The sequence below is a fragment of the Conger conger genome, chromosome 9 (genome assembly GCF_963514075.1).
Source record: "Conger conger chromosome 9, fConCon1.1, whole genome shotgun sequence".
In the NCBI taxonomy this organism is placed as follows: domain Eukaryota; kingdom Metazoa; phylum Chordata; class Actinopteri; order Anguilliformes; family Congridae; genus Conger; species Conger conger.
Window position 1 is genome coordinate 37,064,786 of NC_083768.1, and position 25,669 is coordinate 37,090,454.

Sequence of the window (25,669 nt, forward strand, 5' to 3'; positions counted from 1 at the left end):
ATCCAAAATCTGGCCTTTGATGTTAACCCTAAAAATGGGTCACCCATCTGTAATTTGGAGCCACGCCTCCCCAGGAAACGCAGGGGGGTTGAGGCACATGGCTTTCACTGGGGCAGAGCTCCACACAGTTTTTCCTCTGGTTCCTGGTTGGTTATGATGTCCAGGGTTTGCTGTTGCAGAAATAAAACCATTGCACCAGTCGCACTGAAACAATCAGAATAATACCAAACATGAATATTATCTAAACTGACTTTGTCATGAAACATCCAGTGCTGTACACATCATTTAGTGACTGAGTAAAGAGGGAGAGAGCAATAAAGGGGGGTTCAGGGGAAGGTCAGGGCCTAACAGGCCGTGCCCTCTGAAACCTTCCCGTGCGGTAAAGGATGTTGCCCCGTCGTAACGAGTTTTACGGCTGGAGGCCTGAGTCTTCCCCCACAGGCTCCTGCCCATATGGGTGCGGAGATAGTGGGAGTTAATGGTGCATGCTCCTGGGTTAAATTACTTTACAGCCACATTTTGCCACAATACCAGAGGAAGCCAGCAAGCTGAGTGATAATGCCAGATATAATAATAATATATAATAATATAATAATTTCCGTCTTACACCATGGTCTTCCAGGAGCACGACTGAATGGGCCTGCAAGCTCTATGGCTCTCCAGGACCAGGGTTAGGTGGTCCTACAATTGCTATGGCTCTCCAGGGTTGGGAACGAGCTTTCCAGCAAACAGCAAATGTTCTAGGATTCTGAGTGTTTAGCTATAGTTGTTGTTGCATTGCTGTAACCTGTAACCTACACAAACATCTCAAACAAGCCCTGTCTTCCCAGTCTATTTGTGCGTGAGGCATCTTATTAATGGGAAGCACTTGAATGCACTTGACCCCATTCCTGCTTCACTTACACTCATCGATCGGTTTACACACTGATCAAAGCAGCGAGTATTTCATGCTCTAGACAATGCATGCTCTGGATAAAGGAGGTTGGGTCTGGAGCATACAAGGAATTGAATCAACTGCATGGGATTAACCGTTATGTGGCTCAGTATATTTCACTTTGACATGGTAAATTCCCCCCTCTTTTTCAATCTGTTTTGTCTCTGATCCACACATGCCAGTTCAATTGGTTCCTGCAAGTATCAATAAATATTTTCTGAGGGTTTTTTCTTTTTGACCCTGGCTTTGTGCTTTAGAATAGGATCAATTATCTGCCATTCGTCACTTTCAACAATTCTGACCTTTCAACAAGATGGATTGAGATTAGCTACCTTCATTAAAACAACATAAACAATCCTAAAAGTGTTTGTAGTACAGTGTAGTTTTGGGGTTAAAGGTACAAAAACAGATTACCTCTCAGGATTCTGTAATGTTGTATGATTGTTTTAATTTAATTTGACTTTTCTGTCCAAGAAAAGATTCAAAACACATGATACTCAAGGCCACAAACCACTGAAAGGGTTTCATTCAAAACAACACTGTATAAAGCAGTCTGATAGGAATCTACACAAACAGTAATGAAGCAGTGTCCTTCTGCTTTCGATCCCAGGCAGAAACCTTAGTAACCCTAGAAACAGGAGAAAGGGAAGGGCTGGGGAAACTTAAAATGTATTGTGATGCAGGTTGTGGAGGCCCTTTGCATTACCAGGTAAACACAAGATGGCCGTCTGCATTTTATGCAGTCCAAAACCAAACACAATCTCAAAACACAGAATGAGAGATAACACAACACAAACTCTAAGGGGGGGAAACCATGGGTCCCACAGGAAATTATAAACTGAGCTAAACATAAACCCTTCCAGACAGTTTTTCCAAAGCCTTCTCTCCCCCTAGGTCTGAAAATCAGAGTAGCCCCATAATAATCGCAATGAATCACAGCTGTGGCCATACCTGCATGAAGGGCCGGGGCTGCCACCACTGTGGAAAGCACCCCCATTTCCCTTCCTGGCACCGCAGTGTTTAAACTGTTATCTGTTCAGCTCATTGATGTAGAAAGTTTGTAGCAGAATGTTTCGTGAGCTGGGCAGGGACTCTAGCTGTGGGTGTTCATGCAGTGACACCCGCACCGGAATGTCATCTATCTAGGACAATATGGGTCTTTAAGATTGCTCACCAGAATGAAATGCAGAACAAATACATCCCCAAATGATAGCATTCCACTATCACAAATAAACACCACTGATAACAATAACCCAAAGTTCACAACCATTGACTTGCGTAGTTATTGATTTATTATCAATGTCACTTGCATTGATGTTACATCTGGACTTCATTTGCCAACATTATTTTGTAAAGGTCAGATAACATAAAATTACAATTTGACTTTGATTAGAATGTTTAGTGTGGTAGTATGAGCACTGTACCTACTTACTTGAATGTTTATTCATCTTTTATACAGTTCTCCAAATCACATTCACGGATGATATGTTGGGTTTAGAGATTGTAACTCCTAACAGGATTAACGCTGCTCACATAATTAAAATGAACTTTTTGGAGTTTTAGCCCTCCCAGAGGAAAGTAAGTTTAATGATCTGTTCTGATTTGGGTAATATCTTTTGGGAAGTACTGGGGAAGGATAATGGCCGCGTTTCCCGAACGCGTTAAGAACGTTCTTAAGCTAAGAAAGTTCTTAAGGACCTTCAATTAATAAGGTCCTTAAGAACTGTCTTAGCTTAAGAACGTTCTTAACGCGTTCGGGAAACGCGGCAATGTCATTTTGGGATAAAGAAAACGGTTAAGGGCGGATTTAAGCAGAGAAATTGGGTTAGTCAGGGCTGAGTGTTTCCTTAGGCGGAGCATGTAGAGCAGGGGCATCAAACTCCAGTTCTGGAGGGGCACAGTGTCTGCTGGTTTTTGGTGTGTTTCAGCAGAAGAGATACATTTCTAAATCTTTCATTGGCTAAAGAGTCCACACACCTTTTTCTCAAGGCCTTAATTGGTTGCTGATTGAAAGGAAACCACAAATACCAGCGGACACTGCGGCCCTCCAGGACTGGAGTTTGACACCCCTGATGTAGAACATGTAATTGTTGAGACAGCTTCACAGAACAAACGTGGAGCTGCACATAGACTGACACTCGATCTGCAGTGTAACTGCTGAATCTCAGTGCTCTACTCCTCTGGCTCTTGCCCCTAAACAATAATACAATAGGCAGCCTGAGGTGGAGGCCTCTTTTTGAGTTCTGAGCTACACTCAGTGAGCACTTCATTAGGTATTTATTAAACAATTTTTTTAGATTAAGTATTTTTTCTGCTGTAGCCTATCCATGTTGACTCATTGTGTGTTCAGTGATGCGCTTCTGCATATAACTGTTGTAATGTGTGGTTATTTCCGTTACTGTCACATTCCTGTCAGCTTTGAATAGTCTGGTCTTTCTCCTCTGACCTCTCTCATTAACAACACATTGTTTCCAGCAGAACTTCTGCTCACTGGACATTTTCTGTTTCTCGTACCATTCTCTACAAAGTCTAGTGACAGTTGTGCGTGAAAATCCCTGGAGATCAGCAGTTTCTGAGATAATCAAACCACCCTGTCTGGCATGTCTGCATCTTGACCATGTTTGCATGATTTTATGCATTTACTTGCTGCCACATGATTGGCTGATTAAATATTTGCATTAACAAGTGCAGGTATACCTAATACAATGCTCAGTGAGTCAATACTGAGTTATCTGTGTGCTCAGTGAGTGTAGCAGGTGAACCCTTATAATGTTTACAAAATTCAAATAACTTAAGTACAAAAATAAGATAATTTAAAACAAATTCCGTTAATGAACTCAAAACAGACAGATTGCACTGAATAATTGTTCTCATGTGCACAAGGAAACATCTAGAATGATCAATTAGCACTTATATCGTGTCAATATAACATCACAATTAGCACTTGGTGGTGATATCATGCAGAAATAAAAGCATATCCATGTATCCTTTCACTAGAGTGCTGGAATTGGTCATGGAAATGTCCATAGTTATTTGGTCAACCACACGTGATTTATGGTTGGTCATAATTCAGAACGACTGCTCAAGAATCCCATTCTTCTCCTGTGGCATGTGGTCGTTTCCTTAGATTTAGCTGTTGTCCAGCTAACTTGATTTTGCTGTGTTCGTATTAGAATGGAGGTTTATTTGAGACTATGCCACTTTATTCTTGGGTAGACATCCCTTTTCTCAGCTCATGTGTTATAAAGTGAAGCCTTTTGTTTCAGTAGAATACATTTCACTGAGTTCTTGCCGCAAGTTGCCATTCTTCTAAGTTGCTTTGCGGATTGCAGTTTACACGTGAGGCGTGATTCATTTCCATATAAAAGAAGGATAGTCCATACTCAGGGTGGGGAATATAATATTTCACTAGAGCATGTGAAGATTAAGGCCATAACCTATTTCGAGGCAGTCATTTTTCAAAACACAGAAATGTATTCTATTATACTTTTTTCTCAGGCAAGAAAATCTATGAATTTGTGGAGCTATAGAATAAGAAAGTAAGCTTTTCATTCATGGCCAAACATATAAATGACTTGCGCATTATTGCTAGTTTAATATATAAATTTTTGGCAACATCACGCAGTTTTTTGATCCAAATGTATGCAACTGAACGCAATAGAACATGCCTTTGAAAGCTTTAAAAAAAGGCTAATTATCCTAAATAGCCGGATAAGGAAATGAGAAAGTACTCAGTATAACCCCATTTCATAATTGTGAAATGAGGTTATACTGTGTGTGCGTATGTTACAGATACAGTATATAAGCACACCACTAGGTGGTGACATCATCCTGTCAAGCATATACTATACACACACTGTGTGCATCTCATTAATTGTTGTCTCTGTGACTTGCTTTGTGTATCGGTATTTTTTAGTTGGCTAGGTAAGCAGTGTTTTGATAGTTAACTTTGGTCACTTTTGCTCTGTTTGTTTGTTTCTTGTTTAAAAAAAAAAAAAAAAAAAAAATTGGCCCTCGTCCTTATCTTTGTTGTACAGGTAGCAGTTCAAATTGTACTTCCCTCTAGGGTCTTTCAGCGAACTTATCCCTGGTTATGGATATGCACTTTGTTGTACGTCGCTCTGGATAAGAGGGTCTGCCAAATGCCAATAATGTAATGTAATGTAATTACATTCTGTAATGTCACCACCTACTGGTGTGCATGATAACCTAATTTACACAGATATGAATTTACTATGGATTAAAAGGACACAGTTTTAGAATGCTCTCAGAATATAACATCATAATAGTGTTACTTGCTGACTGGTCTGATGTGCTATTTGCGTTGCACATATAAATTCTTCAGACAGAGACAGTTGCATCTTTGCACCTGCAGATGTCCTTGTTGTACCAGTTATTACATCCAGGGGGGGTAATTGACCCTCATGAGTTGTTGTTCCTATATTGTTGAAAAAGACAAGGGAGTATTTCTCAAAGCAGGATAACTGACTTAGTTGGATAACTGCACTGCTGCACTAATGCAAGTAATGGAATTTTTGTTAATGACAGTTCAAGTCTTTTTAATGATAGTTAATCAGTTATGTTACCTTCTAGAAGTTTCTGCGATATTTCTCAGGTAATTTTATTTTCAGTGATAATGATTAACATGATTTTTACCCAGAAGGCTCATTGTTGTGGTTTTAATTAGTAAGGGTGTCTGTTGAGCAATATCCCCATAATATTGATTCGCATAATCCCCATAATATTGATTCGCATATCAAAGCGCACTAAAAGACGCAGTGTTCTGGCATGGCCAGAATTTGAGTTGTGGCCCTCCATGAGATAACCATCTCTGCAATCCTGCTTTGTGGAACAGGCCCCTGCAAGTCCACCAAAGTGATGAATAATCACCCGCCCCCTTATTCGGAACTTTCATTCAGCAAGGTTCAGCGCACAGCATTTACTTCAGTATCTACAGTGTCCTCCCCGAATGAATGGCCACCTGCAGTCCTGGCTGAAGCAGCTTCAGGGAAGCCACACTCCAGTGCATTGGCTGAATATCCCAGCCGGCAGACTGGCGAGACAAATGGCAGACCCCTGACCACAGATGTTCACAAAGCCTGCGCACGTGTTCAGACCAGGAGAACCCTCCCTTTGTTTGCTCCCCCACTCTCAAACACAAATAAAGGACCACAGGTGATCTGTCCTGTCACGTCCATTAGCACAGTGTAAGTCAGACCGTGTTTGTGCCATCTGGCCAGCTGCTCTGTTAGGTTTCCGGGCGTGGCTCATGGGCATTCACTGGAGTCTTTCTGTTTACCTTCATCTCACTCATCCTCTCATTTCTCCTTTTATTTTTTTTATTTTTTCCTCTTCCCACGCTTCCTGGGAGTGGCCCTTTTGAAAGGGGGGGGCTGTAATCGGGGTTGGTCTTTGTTCTCGGACTGAGCAACATCACTCTGTTATAGTCTTCACCTTTACTGAGGCTTCATAAAAAGAGAGAGAGAGAGAGAGAGAGAGAGAGAAGAAAGAAAGGCCTCCCAGCATTCGTAATGCCTGCAAGGCTTCTCCTCTCTGTTATCGTCCGTGGTCTAGTGTCAAGAAACACTCAAACTACAGTGAAATCCATCAAATTATGAAAGAATAGTTTATTAAAGGATAGAGAACAATTGCAGTTGAACTCACAGCAACCACTTCTGCACATGAGTACTGTGAAAACAGTCGACATTTATTGGCTAATGCATTCTAATGAGAAACCATGCTGATCTTGATACACAAATATTTTCACCTTTAGTACTCACTATTTATATAATAATAATTCCCTTGAATGCACTTCCAACTATTTACAGTATATTCTATTCCCATTTAATAAATTGCCATTAACTACTTACATCCTTTCCCCCCTTAATACATTATGATTATCTCTATTTACATTCTATTTAGCTTTAACATATTAGCAGAGATTACATATAATGAATGTTAGGCTATTACATGTCATAGACAATATTACAACTGATAGTGAAATCAGTGAAATATGAACCCATACAGGATTCTGGGAGGTTTTTATCAGGCTGGCAAAAGGAGAAACCAGATGAAACCAGGAAATGAGTAGAGCTGAGGTTTTATTTTCAGAGACAGACAGAGTTCAATCACCGGCAAACAATCACAGTGGAGACTGGCAATGGCGTGGTTGTGGTCACAGATGAAGGGTTCGTACAGAGAATAGCGATCCAAGAGGCGTAGGGTACAGAATTGCGTGCAGAAATCAGAAGTCTACTTATCCAGAAACAGGTGGATGCACAGAATAGACAGTCAGGAAACTGCTTGTGAGAATGCGAATAACACATACCAATCTAGCAAAGTAAAGGTGTGGACAAACAAGTATATATACAAAAGTGACGAAATCAGGTGACAGTTCACAGGCCACATCCTAGTCGAACAATCTCGTCCAAAAGGAAGTCCACATCCTCCTTAGTGGTGGCAGGGTTGGAGAACACGCATCTGAAGAAATTGACCTTCTCTGTGGTGGGCTGGTAGCCAATCATTACGGATCCCGTTTCCATCATTTTGGCCTTGATCTTTGGAGCGACCTTCAGATTAAGCAATATGCAAATGACTGATCATTCTTTTCCTGCTAGCTTTCTAAGCTAGTTTTTATCCTCCCACCATAGAACACCCATACTTTCTGACATGGTTTTAATTCATGAAACTTTTTCCAGAGCACATCATAGGAAATAAACAAATCTCTAATTTGTGTAAAGATAATGACATGTTTGGAGAGCCAGGCACCAGAAAGACTGGAATGGGTGGAACATTTGTGTGCTCTCAAACACTGACTCAGCCAACCAGCAGCATTTGGGAGCTGTGAGTCACTAGTAACACATGGTAACTCTACCCAATGAACACATTAAGAGTGAGCATAGCTGCTGATTTACCTCATGAAGCCTCCTGTCTCTCTCTGCTTCTGGTGCAATCACTCTCAGGCTGGGCGGAATGTACCAGAAGCACACGTTGCTGTGTTCTGGCTTTAGGTAAAAAAAACCCCAAATGCAAATAATGTCAACAATCATTCAACTGAAGCGTTTACATTTATGCTATAATCTTGCACAACTTCACAACTGATGCCATCCGATTATAACAGTACCCAAAGGAATGCTATTTGTAATATCGGTCGGAGAGGACCTTGGGGACCACTTTGGATAGTCAATTCATTCAAGCAAAGTTAACATGCACAGTGCCAAAAAATGGAAATGTGAAATTGAAACAAGACCACAGCAAACATAAACACATCCAGTAAAAAATGAGAATGTGAAGTACACTGAGCTGCCAGGTTGCTCTCTGCCTCACCTTGCTTTTAAATACAAGCTCAAAATCCTCTCGTTCGCTCAAGAGATTGAACAGGTGCTCTGCGTTTTCCAAACACCTGTTGATCTGCGATCCAAACCCCTCAGAGCCCTGGAATAGCAAAAACAAACGTGAATAACAGGAAGACCAGATTAACCGTAATTATTACCTTTAACTTTGCTTAGCGGAATGTAGCGAAAGGCAGCTACCTAGCGTTTGCTGCCCTACATGCACCGATTAAACATGGTTGTGATACCTTGGCTTTCCACATAAGCCAGAGCTTGAAGACATCCACATGCCTGCCACACTGGATGCTCTTGTCTCCGGTGTCATAGGACACGTCGTACGGTTTGTCTGGCTGGAAGAGGTACTGTGCCCCCAGCTGGTTACACTCCAGCAAGATGCCCTGTGATGGGAAATGTGATGGGAAAAGGGCGGCCTGTAGCGTGGTGGTTAAGGTACATGACTGGGACACGCTAGGTCGGTGGTTTGATCCCCGTTGTAGCCACAATAGGATCTGCACAGCCGTTGGGCCCTTGAGCAAGGCCCTTAACCCTACATCACTCCAGGACAATTGTCTCCTGCTTAGTCTAATCAACTGTACGTTGCTCTGTATAAGAGCATCTGCCAAATGGCATTAATGTAATGTAATGTGCTTCAGGAACACAAGTGTTCATACATACATAAATTTCCACTACAGCATACTGGGCCTCACACATTTGCACATCCTCGCATGCACATACACGTACACAGACACACACAGAAGTATACAAAGCTACATCATGCTACACTCCACATGCATTCTTATATATATACATGTGCACACACACAGACACTAGCAGGTACACATTGTATGCACATAGTTAATTGAACTGGCAGGAATTGTGTTTCTTTTTATGTGAGGTGTTGAAAAAAATATAAACAGATGGAATGACAGGCAAAAGCACATTCCCAGCAGCGACGACTGCGGCTGCCAAACCGTGTAAGATTGTCTGCCATTTTAGAGTCCTGAGGTGAACAATCTGTGCCAGTCTGCCTGTGGGCCTCTAACGGGCTCCTCTCCAAAGCGCTTCAGGGAACCATTATCTCTGTGGCTGTGTTGCTTTTCACTGCTGAAAAACCACTGAACCAAGTTTTAATTTTAAGTTTCACTAGTTAATAGCTCACCAACATCAAGTTGCCCGACTATGTTTACACTGCATACACTCACAAGTGCTGTGTAGAACAGCCCGTTTGGACCTGTCCAATATGTGGCACCTACTCCGTGCTGACACCCCCCTGCTCACCTTCTTTTTCACCAGCAGGGCGGAGCACTGCTGCGGAACCCCCATGATCTTGTGAGGGTTCCAGGTAACAGATGAAGCTCTAACAGAAAAAAAAAACCATCACGTGCATCAGGTATGTGCATTAAGTTTTTCTGAAATGAAAGCAGTGCATACATAACTTTCTTTGATAAAAGTAATGAATCAGAAACCTAGAAAATATGAAGTAGTTTTAAACATGAAAAAATGGTAAAAAGGATGGCCATGGCTTCAAACAGTATCAAAATTGTATCAAAATCAATAATAATACCCCATGCCCATTGCAAGGGGGAATTCACATCCATATTGAACTAAACACAGAACTCCAAGGCACATAATCTCATTTTACATTTCCATTTTTGTCATTTGGCAGACGCTTGTAATGCATCTCGAGTGAAAATACATTTTTTCTATCATGATATAGTCAAAAAAGAAATAGCCTTGTAGTTTTCTGTATTTTCTTCAGTAAGGAATGTCGTTTTATTTTATTACAGGGCCAAATTTTACTAAGACCTTTAGCAGATGCAAAACTAATAACATGGCCAATGATTGGTCATGTCAGTGGTTTTGCACCAATCATTAGTTGTGTTATTAGTTTTGCTAACGGGTTTATGCCAAATGTCTGAGTAAATCAGGCCGATAGTGTGCAGCCAAGCAGCAGGCCGGGCAAAGGATTCCATTTTAGGGGCGAGGAGCGAAACTCAGCGTACCGCTCAATCCCTCGCAGTTTCCCACAATGCCGTTCGGACAAGAGGAGTCCACCCCCCCAGGCAGCCTGCAGAACACAGAGTGACGGTCAGCACGGAATAGAGCTGCTGCTCTACCCAGAAGAATGACACGCAGCCTAAATTCCTATTATAAAACACACCACTACATAGGGCAGGGGTGTCCAATCTTATCCAGAAAGGGCCGGTGTGTGTGCAGGTTGTTGTTTTAAGCGCAGGACTAAGACAGCTGATTCTACTCATCAAGGTCTTGATTAAAGACCACGATTAGTTCATTAGTATAATCAGGTGTGTTACTGCTGGGTTAAAACAAAAACCTGCACCCACGCCGGCCCTTTTAGAATAAGATTGGATACCTCTGACATAGGGGAACAGCCATAGAATCACTGTGAAGCTAGTAAACCAGTAACATAACATTGGCTGTACTACCTGCAGCCATGCCAAAATCACAACAGCTGAGCACATAATTGATGAACTGATGAACAACAAGCCATACTATTTACATGAATTTACACTATTTTACATGAGAGTTAACACCAAGCAAGCTATATAGCACTACTCTCAACGTGTGGACACCTGTTCTATCAATAGGAAGAAATAAACACGCAGTAACCGACAGTTAGGAACCATGGACCAAGGACAAGTAGTCAGGTAATGACAAGCATTGGGCTGAAACCTGTGACTACGTTACCCAGACTGCACTTGGGGGTGTAGAACCTGTACTCATCTCCTGTTCCACCATCCCTTTAAAATTTGTTTAACAGATATGCATGTGCCTTGTCATATACAGTATTTACACATTTCCCCAGGCACATGAGCGTCTGCTAAACATATTATTGTCCTGCCTTTTTTGATGAAGGAATGGTGTGCAGTTGTGTAAAATATTGTATAAAAAAGGAAAATTGACTTGTTCATCAGGCAAATGTGCCTGTTGAGAGAGTGAATAAAAATAAATAAAAAGTTAAGGAAGTTAAACTTGGACAACCCAAAGCAACAGCTGGAGAGATTCTACAGTGCCCTATCAGTTATATATTCATTTGTCCTACATATCCTGAAAGGATAAAAACGCTTTTTAACTGAGCTGGAAGCTAGGGCTTTGTCTCTGCTGGTTCACTGCAAGGTTTCTTCTTTTTTATACAGACACAATAAGCACTTGAAATGCATGAAAGCCTCTCAAAATGTACTATAGCTTACATGTGCTTATCTAACACAATTATACTAGATATCCATCTTTTATCAGAAGCTCTTACCCAGAGAAAAATATTTTTTTATACAGGCATATTTTCATATTTCATTTTTTATGTCATCATCTCTTAACACTGCTTTTATCTAGATCTAAATCTGGCCAGCTTATTATCTCCAGTGTATGTAAAAGAACATTTCAACATGTAATCTCTAAAACCTCTGATATTGAGCCATGCTAAAAATGTCCCTGATGCACTTCAATGATTGTCACAGAAACCATTACTGTTGTACAGAATTAATGCCACTTCTCCCGATCTAAGCTTGGCTGTAAAGTAATTAATGTGGAAAAGTACAGATGTTTAGTTGAATAAGCCTGTGCAATGCATGGAAGCCTTACATTTGGTTACCTGACCAAACATTAGTAGATACTCAGAGTAAATTACACAGTTTAGATTACTTTTTTACCAACAAACTATTTGTCCAGCTGGACAAATACTGAAGCAAAATGGTACAATGACTGTGCCCCACATGAGAGTTGAACCTGCAAACTCTGAGTTACAATCCAAGCTCCCTAAGCTTGAAACTAAGCAGCGGGCGGTGTAGGTACAGTGTGAACTCTGAGTTACAATCCAAGCTCCCTAAGCTTTAAACTAAGCAGGGGGCGGTGTAGGTACAGTGTGAACTCTGAGTTACAATCCATGCTCCCTAAGCTTTAAACTAAGCAGCGGGCGGTGTAGGTACAGTGTGAACTCTGAGTTACAATCCAAGCTCCCTAAGCTTTAAACTAAGCAGCGGGCGGTGTAGGTACAGTGTGAAGGAAGGGGCTATACCCACGTCAACATGCATCCACAGGCCATGCTTACTGCAGATGTCAGCGATGTGGAGAAAAGGGTCAAAGGCCCCGTACACGGTGGTGCCTGCTGTGGCATTGACGTAGAACGGAACACAGCCCTGAGAGAGGAGTAGAGGTAGAGAGAGCGGAGGTGGAGAGAGAGCGGGGAGAGAGAGAGCGGGGGAGAGGGAGGTTGAGAGAGGGGGAGAGATAGAGCGGGGGAGAGGGAGGTAGAGAGAGGGGGGAGAGAGAGCGGGGGAGAGGGGGAGAGAGAGCGGGGAGAGGGAGGTTGAGAGAGGGAGAGAGAGCGGGGGAGAGGGAGGTAGAGAGAGCGGGGAGAGGGAGGTAGAGAGAGGGGGAGAGAGAGCAGGGGAGAGGGAGGTAGAGAGAGGGGGAGGAGAGAGAGCGGGGGAGACGGAGGTAGAGAGAGGGGGAGGAGAGAGAGCGGGGGAGAGGGAGGTAGAGAGAGGGGGGAGAGAGAGTGGGGAGAGGGAGGTAGAGAGAGGGGGGAGAGAGAGCGGGGGAGAGGGGGAGAGAGAGCGGGGAGAGGGAGGTTGAGAGAGGGGGAGAGAGAGCGGGGGAGAGGGAGGTAGAGAGAGGGGGAGGAGAGAGAGCGGGGGAGACGGAGGTAGAGAGAGGGGGAGGAGAGAGAGCGGGGGAGAGGGAGGTAGAGAGAGGGGGGAGAGAGAGTGGGGAGAGGGAGGTAGAGAGTGGGGGGAGAGAGAGCGGGGGAGAGGGGGAGAGAGAGCGGGGAGAGGGAGGTTGAGAGAGGGGGAGAGAGAACGGGGGAGAGGGAGGTAGAGAGAGAGGGAGAGAGGGAGGTATAGAGAGGGGGGTGGAGAGAGAGCGGGGAGAGGGAGGTAGAGAGAGAGGGAGAGAGAGGGAGAGAGAGAGAAGGGAGGGCACAAAGAGGAAGCCAGTGAATGAAAGATGTTCTCTGCAGTCAGAACAGAAAATAATGTATAGCTGCTCCCCTCAACAATCCCCCAGCCTTCCTTTATGAGCCTTTATGAGTAATACCCTATATAAAAAAAATGTATGATGACTATTGCCTTTTCTTATAACTGCTCAATAAATGTGTTTTGCTATTTATGAATTTCATGCTTTTCACTTGTTGAGGATCTTATGTACTTGTAAGTCGCTTTGGATCTGCTAAATGCCTAAATGTAAATGTAATACCTTAATGTAATATATTACCTTAAGTAAATATATTTAATATGTGCATCTGTACTGTGTCTTTGTTTTATGCCTATCTGCATATAATTATGTGTGCTGCTTTGTTATGAACTGTAAGGTACTTCATATTGTGTTAATGTGCAGCTGAAGCTCTGGACATGAATTACTGCTACTTCAACAATTTTCGTGAGCAGTGACTGTATTGACTGTATTGCATGGCAGCAGTTTCCCCCCGGACGTTATCCTTGTTGAATGAACATGAATTATCCCCCTCAACAACACAGTAGCATTGTTGGCTATTGTTAGAGTGGAATATTGTGGAAGAAAACTTGCATATATTCATAAATAAAAGTTAAACACATACCAAATTGTTGTGCTTAGAATGCAATTGGTTGGCTAGACACAATATGCTGTATGCTAAAGACTACAATAATAACTGAAACTCTCCTGGGGTCTGTTCCACAAAGCAGGATTGCTGAGTTAGCCAGATAATTGCACTGACTAAAATCTGGACCCCTCTGAAACGTGAAACATGGACTGAAGTAAAGACAACTGTTATAAAGGGTTTTACTTTATGCAGTTTTGTGTTGATTCTGATCCATATATTTAATTTTTTTGCCATTTTCATATGTGATATTTGTCAATGTACATACGCAATGGACATTTGTTCAATGCATAAATCCTATGAATCAAGTCAAATCAATATACAAGTCAAGTGATCAAGGTCAAAATCACCTACAGCATTTTTTGCTCTCAGAATGCTTGATTCCAGTTCTACAGGGATCATCTTTCCTCTAAAAAACAAAAACACAAACACAGTGATAAAAAAACAAACTGTCAGCTTCTGTGTTTTATGTTTCCTGATTTCTGTCTAAGTCCCTAGTGTTTTCGCCTCTTGTTTCCCTCTGTGACCTCCATAGTCTGTTTTCAGGTTCATTCCCTCATTCATTTGTTCCACCTGTGTCTTATTTCATGTCTCTGCCTCCCTACTCCTTCCTTCCCTATGCACTTCCTTCCTGCCATGTCTGCCATTCCTCTCACCTGTGTGTCATCGTCTGTTAATCACTAGTCTATTTAAACCGGTCCTTTTCAGTTTCTTGTTGCTACTTCGTCTTTCAGTATTCTGTTTCCACCGTGGTTCTAGCGTCCCTGTCCCGATGCCCTGTCCCTGTGCCCCATCCCTGTTTTATTCTGCTCCTGTCTGTTCTGCTTTTGGATTTTTCTGCTTCTGAATTCTGCCTGGCTTTTTGGTTTTTGTTTTGGTACCTTTGCCTGTCTGTCTTCTTGGTTTTTGAACTCTGCCCGTTTTCCCGACCACACTCTGTCTGCCCTTCATGTACCTGTCTGCTTGGATTTTGACCATTTCCTGTTTTTGACTATGGATCTGCCCCTTTATCATTAAAGCCTGCCTGAATTCGTTATCCCTGAGTCTGTATTTGGTTCCTTTGTCCTGAACCCTGACACAAAAAAATTCTAGACAGCACTCATCCATCTATTACTGTATATATGCATTCCTGATCAAGTATGTGGAAAGTGAAGGGGTGGGGGCTGGAGGTTGTTGGAGCCTATCCCAGCATTCACTGGGCAAAAGCCATGGAATGCCCCGTGGATGGGTCGCTAATCCATCGCAGTGCACACACACCATTCACTTACACACTCATGTATGGGACATTTTGACTCTCCAGTCAGCCTAAACTGCATGTCTTTGGACTGTGGGAAGAAACCCACAGGGTCACAGGAAGAGCATGCAAACCCCACACAGAGGCTCTGGCTAGGCCCCTTGGACATTAAATTACATGACGCTTTCAGTAAAAGCGACTTACAGTTGATTAGACTAAGCAGGAGACAATCCTCCCCTGGAGCAATGCAGGGTTCAGGGCCTTGTAACAGCTGTGCGGATCTTATTGTGGCTAGACCGGGGATCGAACCACCAACCTTGTGGGTCCCACCTATGCACCTTAACCACTACGCTACCGGCTGCTACATGTCCTTGATAAAAATAAAAAAAGGTGTTAATTTGCGATAGAACATCCACAATATTGGACATAATAAAAAAAATGTGTTACCTTGCATCACATTTCACGACAAAAACATTCTTTGTCCCAATGCCAAGAATGTGTGCAGCTTTCTTCACGGAATAATGACTCTGGAATGTTAATAATGTCAAGGAAATGAGAAAGTCACACAGCACGGTGAAGAAAAACATTCCCATACAGAAAATATGGCATGGAAGTCTGATTAAAATATAGATTTCTTGCAATCAATTTGTAAATCAAAGAAAAGGTTAAACAGGGTTGCAATCAAATTGAAATAAATTTACTCATAAATATAATTGATCACAAAATAAAATATACGGTAGGTACAATTTGAGAGTCAATGGTTGCATAAAGAGCCTATTTTATATGTTACAAAACCAGTTCAGCAGTTACCAGACTGGTTAAAGCACAAAAAGGCCTGGTAGAAAGGTGTAAATTACATGTTCGGAGGTGAATAATGCCAGTCTGGGAAGGTCGCTCATTCCTCCTGTCTTCACTTCTGGGTACATGTCATATCGGGCCAGTAACACGCTGTACAGGTTGGATATGGAACCACCTGCACTCATGGGAATATAAAGGCAAATAATGTCCAGGGATTTGCTGGTACACTTCCATAGCAGAAGAGATGTAAACTCTGGACAGGTATGTGGGTGAGTGAGTGAATGAGTGTGTGGGTGTGAGTGTGTGTGAGGTGAATGAGTGACTGCGTGGGTGTATGGTACACACACCTGGACAGAACATTCCATCCCCTTCTTCAGCCCAGCCCACTTTCTCCTGCATTTTCCTCAAGATGGTTTCCTCCATGAGGATAAAAACTGGGGCTATTTCAAAAGTAAACCTGCATGAACACAACACACATCCACACACACACACACACACACACACAAACATGCACGCCCGCACACACACACACACACACACACACACACACACACACACACACACACACACACACACACACACACACACACACACACACACACACACACACACACACACACACATTAATTATATAATTCTGTTATATAATGTGTGGCGGCACGGATGGTGCAGTGGGTAGCACTGCCGCCTCACAGCAAGGAGGTCCTGGGTTCGAATCCCCGTCGGCCAGGGCCTCTCTGTGCGGAGTTTGCATGTTCTCCCCGTGTCTGCGTGGGTTTCCTCCGGGTACTCCGGTTTCCTCCCACAGTCCAAAGACATGCATGTTAGGCTGATTGGAGAGTCTAAATTGCCTGTAGGTATGACTGTGTGAGTGAATGGTGTGTGTGCCCTGCGATAGACTGGCGACCTGTCCAGGGAGTATTCCTGCCTTTCGCCCAATGTATGCTGGGATAGGCTCCAGCCCCCCTGCGACCCTGATCAGGATAAGCGGGTTCAGATAATGGATGGATGGATGGATGTTATATAATGTCAAAAGCCATGTGTGCTATTCTTAATGAGGTGGTAAGGTGGGACAACACAGATTTTATCATGTTGTGAACAGGTGTACACACAAACTTACATGTTCGTGTTAGCAGTCGATGTCAGCCATTCACCAGCCAGACCAATAATATCAAGGCCCGTGGAGAGCTGGTTCAAAAAACGTGGATGCCCTGGGAACCAACAGACCACAATTTCAGCCACGCAGCTCTGTCAAAATGCACACCATGTCTTTCGAAATACAAATACAGCAATATGTAAAATTCTTAGATTCTTAGACACACTAGATTGTTTTCAATAAAAATGTAGGTTCAGATGGTTTTTTGTTGTTGTTGTTGTATGCATTAGTGTATAGACAATAGCAGTAGACCACTTTTTAGATAAAACTTGATCAAGGCTGTCTGAGAATACCTGGATAGCCAGAAGGAAGCAAAAAAGCCAAAGTTTGCAGAAGAACTGTGGCAAGTTCTCCAATATATTTACTGGAGAACTGATTTTCTTATAAAACCGCAGGACCATGTACCCAAGAGAACTGATGCATATATATATATATATATTGATTATGGAACATTTGCTTCAAGTGGTATTGAACTGTGGAAAAAGACATTCAAATTTCACTTTTTTGAGACCTCGCCAAAATGTATAGTTTTAAAGTGCAAACTAACTATGGAGGCTCGATAATGAAATGGTAACTTGGAGATTGATAATCAAATGGAGCCAGTTACTAATCTGTTACTAGTTTTCACATCACTTAAGATGAGTGTAGGTCATATGACTATAGCTTGTCTGTTCATAGTTATCTATATTGTGGCTTGAAATAATCAATGGCTTGCTTGAGATAATTCCTGAACTGCACTATAAAAATACATATTATAGTTATGATTCCTATGGTGATTGTGTCTACCTGTCTTGACTCCATATTTTAAGGTGTCCCTGCAGTCGACTAGGAGCTGCTCCAGGTTTTCAGGCTGATCTGGAAGCTCCAGGCTGAATCCCTCCAGGCCCTCCTTAAGCTGATGTGGGTGATGGAAGTCCAGAACTTTGCTGCTCCGGTCAAAAGTCTTGGTAATATAAGCAAGGAGGATGCTCACCAGCTCTTGCAGGAAACATCTGGTCATCTTCTCCCCATCAGGGTGGGGAAGCAAATCTAAACAGTAAAAGACACAGCATATTGTACATTTGAGGGGTTAAGAATTTAAAGCTGTCTATTAGCATACATTTGTGACTATGCATCGCTATGTCATGAATGTTTTTAATGCCTTTTCTCCTTGTATTGTCTCATAATGTGAACTCTATCAATTCAAGAGTCTGCAAACGTACAATGCTAAATGGCTGCTTATTGTTGTACAAGTTGAACTGCTCACATTCATGTCCTGGTTTTTTAATGCAAATGCAAATGCAAAAGCATCTGTTTTTGTGTTGAGTCTGTCCATTTCCAGCTGTGCAAATATGCGGTAACAGATGTATGGAGGATGCTTTGTGACATATTAATAAATAAATCAATTTTATTTATTTATTTATTTACCATTTTATTTATTTATTTATTTATTTATTTATTTATTTATTTATTTATTTATTTATTTATTTATTTATTTAACAATTTATTTATTTAACAATTTATTTATTTAACGATTTCATGCTCCAACATGCAAATAAGGGGGTGGGTTTCAGTTGGGCTAGCTGTTCTGATTGGACTGCAGTGGCCCTATGCTGGGATTGGATTGTCTACAAGTTCTTTACAAGTGTGACTATACTACCGGTTAGCTAGGAACCAAAATGGAGTTTTTATCGGAGCTAAGAAATGAAATGTTAAGACTGGCAGATACCATTGATAGTGGTAATGTACCACTCAATAATATTATAGAAACAGTGGAAGACTTTGTAGACAGCGTTGTAGAAATTGCAGCACTGACTAATTCTGATGTGGACGAGGTTATGTGGAACAACCTGCAGACGATTGTGCATCGTGCTGCATTAGAAAATCAACAAGGGAGAAGTGTAGGACGACCCTCTTATGAGATTCCTCTTGAGGTGTTGGAAACGTACCTCCTGAGTGGCATAGCGTGAGAGTTGGCAGCTATGGAGTGACATTAAACCAGCAGATGTTGCTTGCCTCTTTGGTGTGTCTACACAAGCTCGATTTTAGGATTAATGTAGCTAGCTACATTAGCCTACTAACCGTCTCCTGTTTGCCGTTCAATTCGATCTGCTGCTTCACGCAACAGGTCCGCGATACTCCTTTCCGCCATCTTTTCCTGACATCATAGAGACAGCGCATTTAAGGAGCAGTGACTGACAGCCTGTGCAGTCCAATCAGAACAGCTCTTATTTGCATTTTGGAGCATGAAATCGTTAAATAAATAAATCCATAAATAAATCGTTAAATAAATAAATAAATAAATAAATAAATAAAATGGTAAATAAATGATTAAATAAATAAATGTATTTATTTCCGTATATATTGATGGATTTATTTATGGATTTATTTATTTAAGGATTTCATGCTCCAACATGCAAATAAGAGCTGTTCTGATTGGACTGCACAGGCTGTCAGTCACTGCTGCAATGATGTCAGAAAAAGATGGAGGAAAGGAGTATCGCGGACCGAATTGAACGGCAAACAGGAGACAGTTAGTAGGCTAATGTAGCTAGCTACATTAATCCTAAAATCGAGCTCGCGTAGACACACCAAAGAGGCAAGCAACATCTACTGGTTTTATGCCACTCCATAGCTGCCAACTCTCACGCTTTCGGAGTGAGACACACACATTTGCCTGTTTTCACATGCACATGCAAATGCGTGTGTCTCACGCCGAAAGCGTGAGAGTTGGCAGCTATGCCACTCAGGATGTACGTTTCCAACACCTCAAGAGGAATCTCATAAGAGGGTCGTCCTACACTTCTCCCTTGTTGATTTTCTAATGCAGCACGATTCAGAATCGTCTGCAGGTTGCTCCACACAACCTCGTCCACATCAGAATCAGTCAGTGCTGCAATTTCTACAACGCTGTCTACAAAGTCTTCCACTGTTTCTATAATATTATTGAGTGGTACATTACCACTATCAATGGTATCTGCCAGTCTTAACATTTCATTTCTTAGCTCCGGTAAAAACTCAATTTTGGTACCTAGCTAACCGGTAGAACTTGTAGACAATCCAATCCCAGCATAGGGCCACTGCAGTCCAATCAGAACAGCTAGCCCAACTGAAACCCACCCCCTTATTTGCATATTGGAGCATGAAATCCTTAAATAAATAAATCGTTAAATAAATAAATAAATAAATAAATAAAATGGTAAATAAATAAATAAATAAATAAATAAATAAATAAATAAATAAATAAATAAATAAATAAATAAAATGGATTTAATTAAGGATTTATTTATGAATATGTCACAAAGCGTCTTCCATTCAGATGAGCTTAAATATAGGCAATAAAAGCACATTCAAAGTAATAAAGGCCAATATTTGGTTGCATCGTCCTCAAATGAAATAACATTTGAAGACAAACACTCCGGCAGGCAGGCATGGACGTGTCAGTGATTACTGTCTGGATGTGTCAGTGATTACTGTCTGCAGACAATTACACAGACATTGCTTGAGCTACATGTCCAGATTTGATCCCAAATCAGATGATAAAGATTGATCCAGCTCGGATAGGTTTAAGCCCAACCAATGCACGTTCATGGTGAACTTTAAAAAGCTATTTTCAACCACATGCAGAAAAAAAACCCTGATTTAATATGGATTTAATATCTGAGAAACACTGTGCTTAGTTTTTCTTCATGATCATTGAACATGACAATATATCATTACAGCATACAATGTTCCACATAGTAAGTCGTTAATAGTTTTTAACAAAAAAAAAAAAAAAATTACATTAATGGCATTTGGCAGATGCTCTTATCCAGACCGACATACTAGGCCCACCTTATGAGAGATTGACAGAAGATGGGTTAGGCAGGAATGCATTGTTAACCCCTGGCACACGCCAGTGGGGTGATAGTAAGCACGCCTGTAAGAGGAAAAATATGTGGTTCAAGACAAATATACAACCGTTTATGGACACTGAGGAGTCTGAAGTCAGAGGACTTAGATTTAGAGTACTAGAGAGCAAGGCTAGAGGTCTGACTGAGGCCATGCGTAGAATGTGTTCCAGCATGATCTTGGAGGAGACTCAACATGCTGAACGAGTGATTGGTGACCCAGGGGGTCTGGCTGTCAAAGAAACGGTATATATAATAACATTCCTGGTTGAGAAGTGTGGGCTTGCTCCTACAGGGGAGGAGCATAAGGCCTGGTTAAAGCAAAGAGATGAGGAAAACAATGTGGAGTTGGGTGATGAATTACACTCGGCTATTAGTTGAATGTCCTTTGTGGATCCCTTAAGGCGACACAAGAAAGAGCACCTGAAGAATGTATTGAGATGGTGGAAGGCACTTACTGGTGGCTTGTATGAAATCAAAGTGTGGAGAGAGTCTAAGAGAGACTATGACAGTGAGGCAGATAACAGTGATGAATAGGCTCATTAAGTTAATAAGTTGCATAAGAGCTAGTGTTTTCCCACTCGGTATAATGCGGATATTTCTGGATGAATGTCTTACCAAAATAAGTACACTTCTATACATGTTTCAGGATATATAAGGAGTGAGCTTTTAGACGTTAAAAAAGCCTCTTAGGGCTGTTGAGGAGAGAGAAATGCAGGACAACTATAATCAAGCTGGAGTGGCACGCTCCCTCTGCCTAGTGATGTGTATCTGCAATTCCCCAACGACTTCTGCGTGAACTTGACCTGGAGCCCACTGGAGAAATTGAACAGCAGTACGTGTAGCGTTCAATACCACAGTACAGTAACAGCTGGGCAGGCTGGCGACCCGGAGTCCCGTACGGAGGAATCTACGCATTACCAGGAATGACTGGATATGGAGAACGGAGAGACGTACGCGGTGCGGACTCAGCCCAAGAGTTGTGGCAACAGGACTGATAGCGAAGAGGTGTTCATGCGCATCCCTCAGCGTACAGAAATGCTGGTGAAAGAGTTTAATTGCTTTTACGACATGGAGCCATGAACTACACCTGGCGGCCAACAGACGGGACGCGGGGTCCCTCCACGCTACAGAACACCTTCCTGCTGGACCCACGCAAGAACCTGAACCCCCCCCCCACTAACCTCAGTGTCAGTGAGGAGAGGCACATGCTGCGGCTGCACTGCACCCCCCCCGACGTGTTCGAAGACTGCTGGAAGTACACATACCGCTACAGAAGCAGCGGGTCCTCTGACTGGCAGGAGAAGTATAGTTTACCGGACACACCAATGCACATCCCATACAACAGGCACTTGCGGTACGAAGTGCAGGTGAAGGCTGTCTCCAAGGACATCTGCGGCATTGGAGCCAGTGACTGGAGCAAAGTCACGTCTTTCGAAAGTCCAGGTCCTGATCCTGCCCCAGATTCCCAAACCAATGCAGCTGTTCAAAGAGCTCATCAACAGCAAGGAGAAGGGATCAAATCCCGCGGAAAACGAGACGGCTATTTAGGGCATGGGTGGTAATTATATTTTGTATTACTTATAAGGTAGAAGGTAGCATTGTTAGATGATTTAAAGACATAAGTTTCCTTTCATTTTTATGTCTTTTATTTTTCGGTAAGATACTATATAAGGTAGGAATAAAGTAGAAAAGTTTAGGGGTGTTCGTGCCCACAATATTCTAGGAGTAGCTTTTATCTCCCTGAAGGGGGAGTCATAGGATAAGGCCAAAGAGGATGGAAATTGGAAGGGTGTATCTTGACATTAACTGGTGGAAAGGTGAATTAGAAAAGGAAAAGGGTTATATGAACCTTATGTGAATCATGTAAAGGCACCGGTATACGGTTGAAAGAATATAAAGCAATGTATGTGATTAGCAAACTGAAAGATGATATTTAACCTGTGAGCTGTATAACTCTATTCTTTTGATTATGATAAAGTATATCTGACTATAATCATATCTGAGAGAGGGTGAATTAATAAAGAAAGGGTCTTTTAGAGGAATACAGTGAATACAGGAGATCATATAACAGCGTTGCGTCACACCACTTCACTTCGAGACTGGGCTGGAAGTTCAGTAGAACTTACCAGTTCTCCAGGACGTTCGAAAGTACTTAAAGGAAAATAGAGTTTGTCTCCGAGGCACCTCCTCGTGGGGTACTGCTCATGGGAACGTAAGGTGTGAGCTCGGCATGGGGTCCGGGCTCAAGACAATACAGTTCATTAGTGGGAGACAACCATCCAGCCTTGCATGTCCCAGTCATGTACCTTAACCACTATGCTACAGGCCTCCCCACTGTATTTGTATATATGCAGAATAGACCCACCTTTACTGTAGATGCTGCTGAAATCCTTGGCTTTGCAGCTGCCATTTGGGACTGGGGTCTCTGAGGATTTGCTGTTTTCTGGGTGGCTTTCTTCTGAATTCTTTATCCACACAAGCCCAGGTTTATCCTGCCCCTTGGCAAGACTTACTTCAGAATTGTCTGGAGATAAAAGTGGTAAAAGTAAACCTACTCAAACACACACACATACATGAAATTGCCAGTGGAAATAGTTTTACTGTTACAAGTCACCCATGTCTGAGCTGGTGAGGTGTCAGGTTCTGTGTTTTTGTAACTTTATTATTTTTCATATGCATGCCTGGTTTCCGTTTCCAGTCATTATTTATTGCACTCTTCTTCCCCTGTAATGTACGTGTCTTTATGAGTCACTACCCTGTCACCTGTCATTACACCTGATTTAATATTTGGGTGTTTTGGAATTTTCCAGATTCCTACGATTCCTTCTCGCTTTACTAACTTCCTGCTTTCTCTCTATTCATGTTTGTAGATAGCACTAATCTACTAATCCCAACGAACATACAATTTGTACAGTACTCATCATATTTTTTTAGATATTTTTTAGGCCTTTTTCAGCTTTGTTGGACAGTATATATTATAGAGAGACAGGAAGAATGGGAGCGGGAGAGAGGGGAAGACATGCGACAAATGTCGGACGGTCGGATTCGAACCGCCGACATCGCGGCTCGCAATGAGCATGCGGTCAGTGCTCTACAGGCTGCGCCACCAAGATACCCACAGTACTCATCATATTAACACACTAATATGTATGTTATTCCCAACCTCTGTCCCCCAACCCTGACAGTGAGGCTTACAGTGCCACTCTATTGTTTTGTTTAAGTGTTTGTCAAACAAACTGATACTGAAAGAAGTAATGCTGAAATGTTCATCTGAAATCAGGTTGATCAAAAGCGAATTTTGCAAACATCACCCAGATAAAAGAACCCACTAGAACCGATGTGTATGTTCAAATTTTACAAACATCACCCCAAAATTTGTTTGCTACAATTTCAATATCACTGGGAACAGACCAGAATGGACAGAGATACAGTATGAAGCAAAACAAAGAACACCAGGAAAGCAAAAGCACATTTTGTCCTATTCATCAAAAAAACCTTGAGCGATATTAACATGGAAAATAATGCAAAATGTTTAAAGATTTCCCTCATCGTTAACATTGTTAAAGAAACTGTAACATGCATGTGCAATTATATTACAACACAGCCAAGGAGGGCTAAGTGTTTGCATTCTAACATACATATTACGTTAGCCCAGATAGGGACAAATTTACAAACATCACCCCAAAATTTTTTTGCTACAATTTCAATATCACTGGGAACAGACCAGAATGGACAGAGATACAGTATGAAGCAAAACAAAGAACACCAGGAAAGCAAAAGCACATTTTGTCCTATTCATCAAAAAAACCTTGAGCGATATTAACATGGAAAATAATGCAAAACGTTTAAAGATTTCCCTCATCGTTAACATTGTTAAAGAAACTGTAACATGCATGTGCAATTATATTACAACACAGCCAAGGAGGGCTAAGTGTTTGCATTCTAACATACATATTACGTTAGCCCAGGTAGGGACAAATTTACTTATTTTTTTATATTGACAAATTTGTTAAAAACTAAATCTGTTGATAGACACAAGTGTACTCACCAGGGAAAGCTTGCATTATGTTCTGCTGCGTGTGACTGAAGTCAGAAATTGGAATGGCAGGTTAGTCTTCTGTTTCCTTTGCGCCTTTGCGCTGATAAAAAAAGAAAAAATGGCCCTTGTCCTTATCTTTGTTGTACAGGTAGCAGTTGAAATTGTACTTACCTCTAGGGTCTTTCAGCGAACTTATCCCTGGTTATGGGTATGCACTTTGTTGTACGTCGCTCTGGATAAGAGCGTCTGCCAAATGCCAATAATGTAATGTAATGTAATGATAACCTCACCCACAGGGTTCTCTCCTGTCGAGGATACGCATAGACTGGTTACCTGCACAGTGATGTCTCTTAAATATATATGCATGCTCATCAAAGAAACTTGGCACAAAGGAGATCTGGGGAGGGACCATTCACACTGTCTTTGAACAAGGTTGTTCACATGCGATTCAGCAAGCCTGGACAAAAGCCCTCCCAATATCAATATAGACAATAGGAAAGTAGCCTTTTCTGGGAACAGTGAAAGGTGAAATGAATTAAAAAAATGTTGTCCCTTCACTTGGGTATAAAATATAACCAAACATACAGTGGGCTCAAGAATTATTGGCACCCAAAATAGAAATAGAGAAAAAATAATAATAAAAAATAAAAAATAAAAATAAAAATAAATAATAAGCGGGTTAAGATAATGGATGGATGGATAGATAGTG

General features: G+C 41.8%; 1 protein-coding gene and 1 long non-coding RNA gene across 3 annotated transcripts; both read right to left on the reverse strand.

Annotated features, from left to right (window-relative positions):
• Positions 1–7,018: 7,018 nt before the first annotated feature.
• gad3 (glutamate decarboxylase 3) lies at positions 7,019–19,220 on the reverse strand. Of its 2 annotated transcripts, XM_061254366.1 has the most exons (14): positions 19,111–19,220; positions 17,836–18,078; positions 17,014–17,104; positions 16,241–16,350; positions 15,953–16,068; positions 15,543–15,622; positions 14,216–14,270; positions 12,303–12,419; positions 10,269–10,333; positions 9,544–9,622; positions 8,514–8,663; positions 8,261–8,368; positions 7,849–7,938; positions 7,019–7,503 (listed from the first exon to the last, which is right to left on the reverse strand). In XM_061254366.1, exons 1-14 carry the CDS (start codon positions 19,178–19,180, stop codon positions 7,330–7,332), a joined length of 1,548 nt encoding a protein of 515 aa, XP_061110350.1. In that variant the 5' UTR covers positions 19,181–19,220; the 3' UTR covers positions 7,019–7,329. The 2 variants fall into 2 exon arrangements, with proteins under 2 accessions (XP_061110350.1, XP_061110351.1); XM_061254367.1 differs by lacking the exons at positions 15,543–15,622; positions 15,953–16,068; positions 16,241–16,350.
• A 4,090-nt stretch (positions 19,221–23,310) lies between these two features.
• On the reverse strand, positions 23,311–25,263 carry LOC133136707 (uncharacterized). Its single transcript, XR_009709554.1, has 3 exons — positions 25,132–25,263; positions 24,970–25,004; positions 23,311–23,445 (listed from the first exon to the last, which is right to left on the reverse strand). It is a non-coding gene; the product is annotated as an uncharacterized LOC133136707 (long non-coding RNA).
• Positions 25,264–25,669: the final 406 nt, after the last annotated feature.

Excerpts from the sequence above, each read along its gene's own strand:
- gad3 (XM_061254366.1), bottom strand. The coding sequence starts at position 19,180 with ATGGCGGAAAGGAGTATCGCGGACCTGTTGCGTGAAGCAGCAGATCGA. Across the intron at positions 16,069-16,240 it reads GGATGGAATGTTCTGTCCAG|GTGGTTCCATATCCAACCTG; the intron begins GTGTGTGTACCA and ends CCATGAGTGCAG. Across the intron at positions 9,623-10,268 it reads AAACTGCGAGGGATTGAGCG|AGCTTCATCTGTTACCTGGA; the intron begins GTACGCTGAGTT and ends TTTTTCTGTTAG.